The sequence below is a fragment of the Acanthisitta chloris genome, unplaced genomic scaffold, assembly GCF_000695815.1.
Source record: "Acanthisitta chloris isolate BGI_N310 unplaced genomic scaffold, ASM69581v1 scaffold9999, whole genome shotgun sequence".
Classification (NCBI taxonomy): domain Eukaryota; kingdom Metazoa; phylum Chordata; class Aves; order Passeriformes; family Acanthisittidae; genus Acanthisitta; species Acanthisitta chloris.
In genome coordinates this window covers 1,511-2,308 of record NW_008690810.1, presented here as the reverse complement: position 1 = coordinate 2,308, position 798 = coordinate 1,511, and the positions used below count along the sequence as shown (strand labels likewise).

Here is a 798-nt window from a genome sequence, read left to right as displayed (position 1 = left end):
CGGAGTGCACCCCCTCTTCGGAGCCAAAGGCTTCCTCCACTGGGGAAACCATCAGCATTAGTATTCTAACCTCCTGCTTGCATGTTTTAGGTGCGACTGGTACTACTAGACTATGACTACATCATGAACCATGTCAAATGTCACAAGTATGTGAAGGACGATGCGGAGTGCAAGGATCTCATCAGCAGCGCCCTGTCAGAAATGCATGACCTGAACTCGTACGGCCGGATCTCCTTGACTAACACCAACCCACTTATGCTGCCACGCCTGCCCTATGCCATCCTCTTTGCTATCGGGGGCTGGAGAAACAGTGGACCAATCAGCACCATGGAGACCTATGATGGTCTCACAGACAAGTCTGCGCCCACGCTTGCCCTATGCCATCCTCTTTGCTATCGGGGGCTGGAGAAACAGTGGACCAATCAGCACCATGGAGACCTATGATGGTCTCACAGACAAGTGGCTCCGCATCCCCTGGGAGGAAGAAACTCCCGTTGCCTATCATGGCACAGTGTACTTGAAAGGCCACATCTACGTTATCGGTGGATCTGGTGAAGCAGAGTATTTCAACACTGTCAAGCGGTTTGACCCACTCCAGAAGACATGGCAGCAGGTGGCACCTATGCTCTCGCGGCGCTGCTATGTCAGTGTCACAGTTGTGGACAACTTCATCTACGCCATGGGAGGCTTTGACGGGTACATCCACCACAACACTGCGGAGCGGTACGACCCAAACACCAACCAGTGGACCCCGATCGCCACCATGCATGAGCGGAGGAGCGACGCAGGCGGGACCAC

The 798-nt window shown here is 54.3% G+C and overlaps 1 protein-coding gene across 1 annotated transcript in view; it reads left to right on the top strand.

Annotated features, from left to right (window-relative positions):
* Positions 1 to 798, top strand: part of LOC103809155 (kelch-like protein 10) — a gene marked incomplete at its 3' end in the record, with an annotated part of 3,140 nt that overhangs the window by 848 nt on the left and 1,494 nt on the right. The window contains 2 exon segments of the mRNA XM_009081970.1: positions 91 to 257; positions 358 to 798. Coding sequence (XP_009080218.1) covers positions 91 to 257; positions 358 to 798 — 608 coding nt within the window.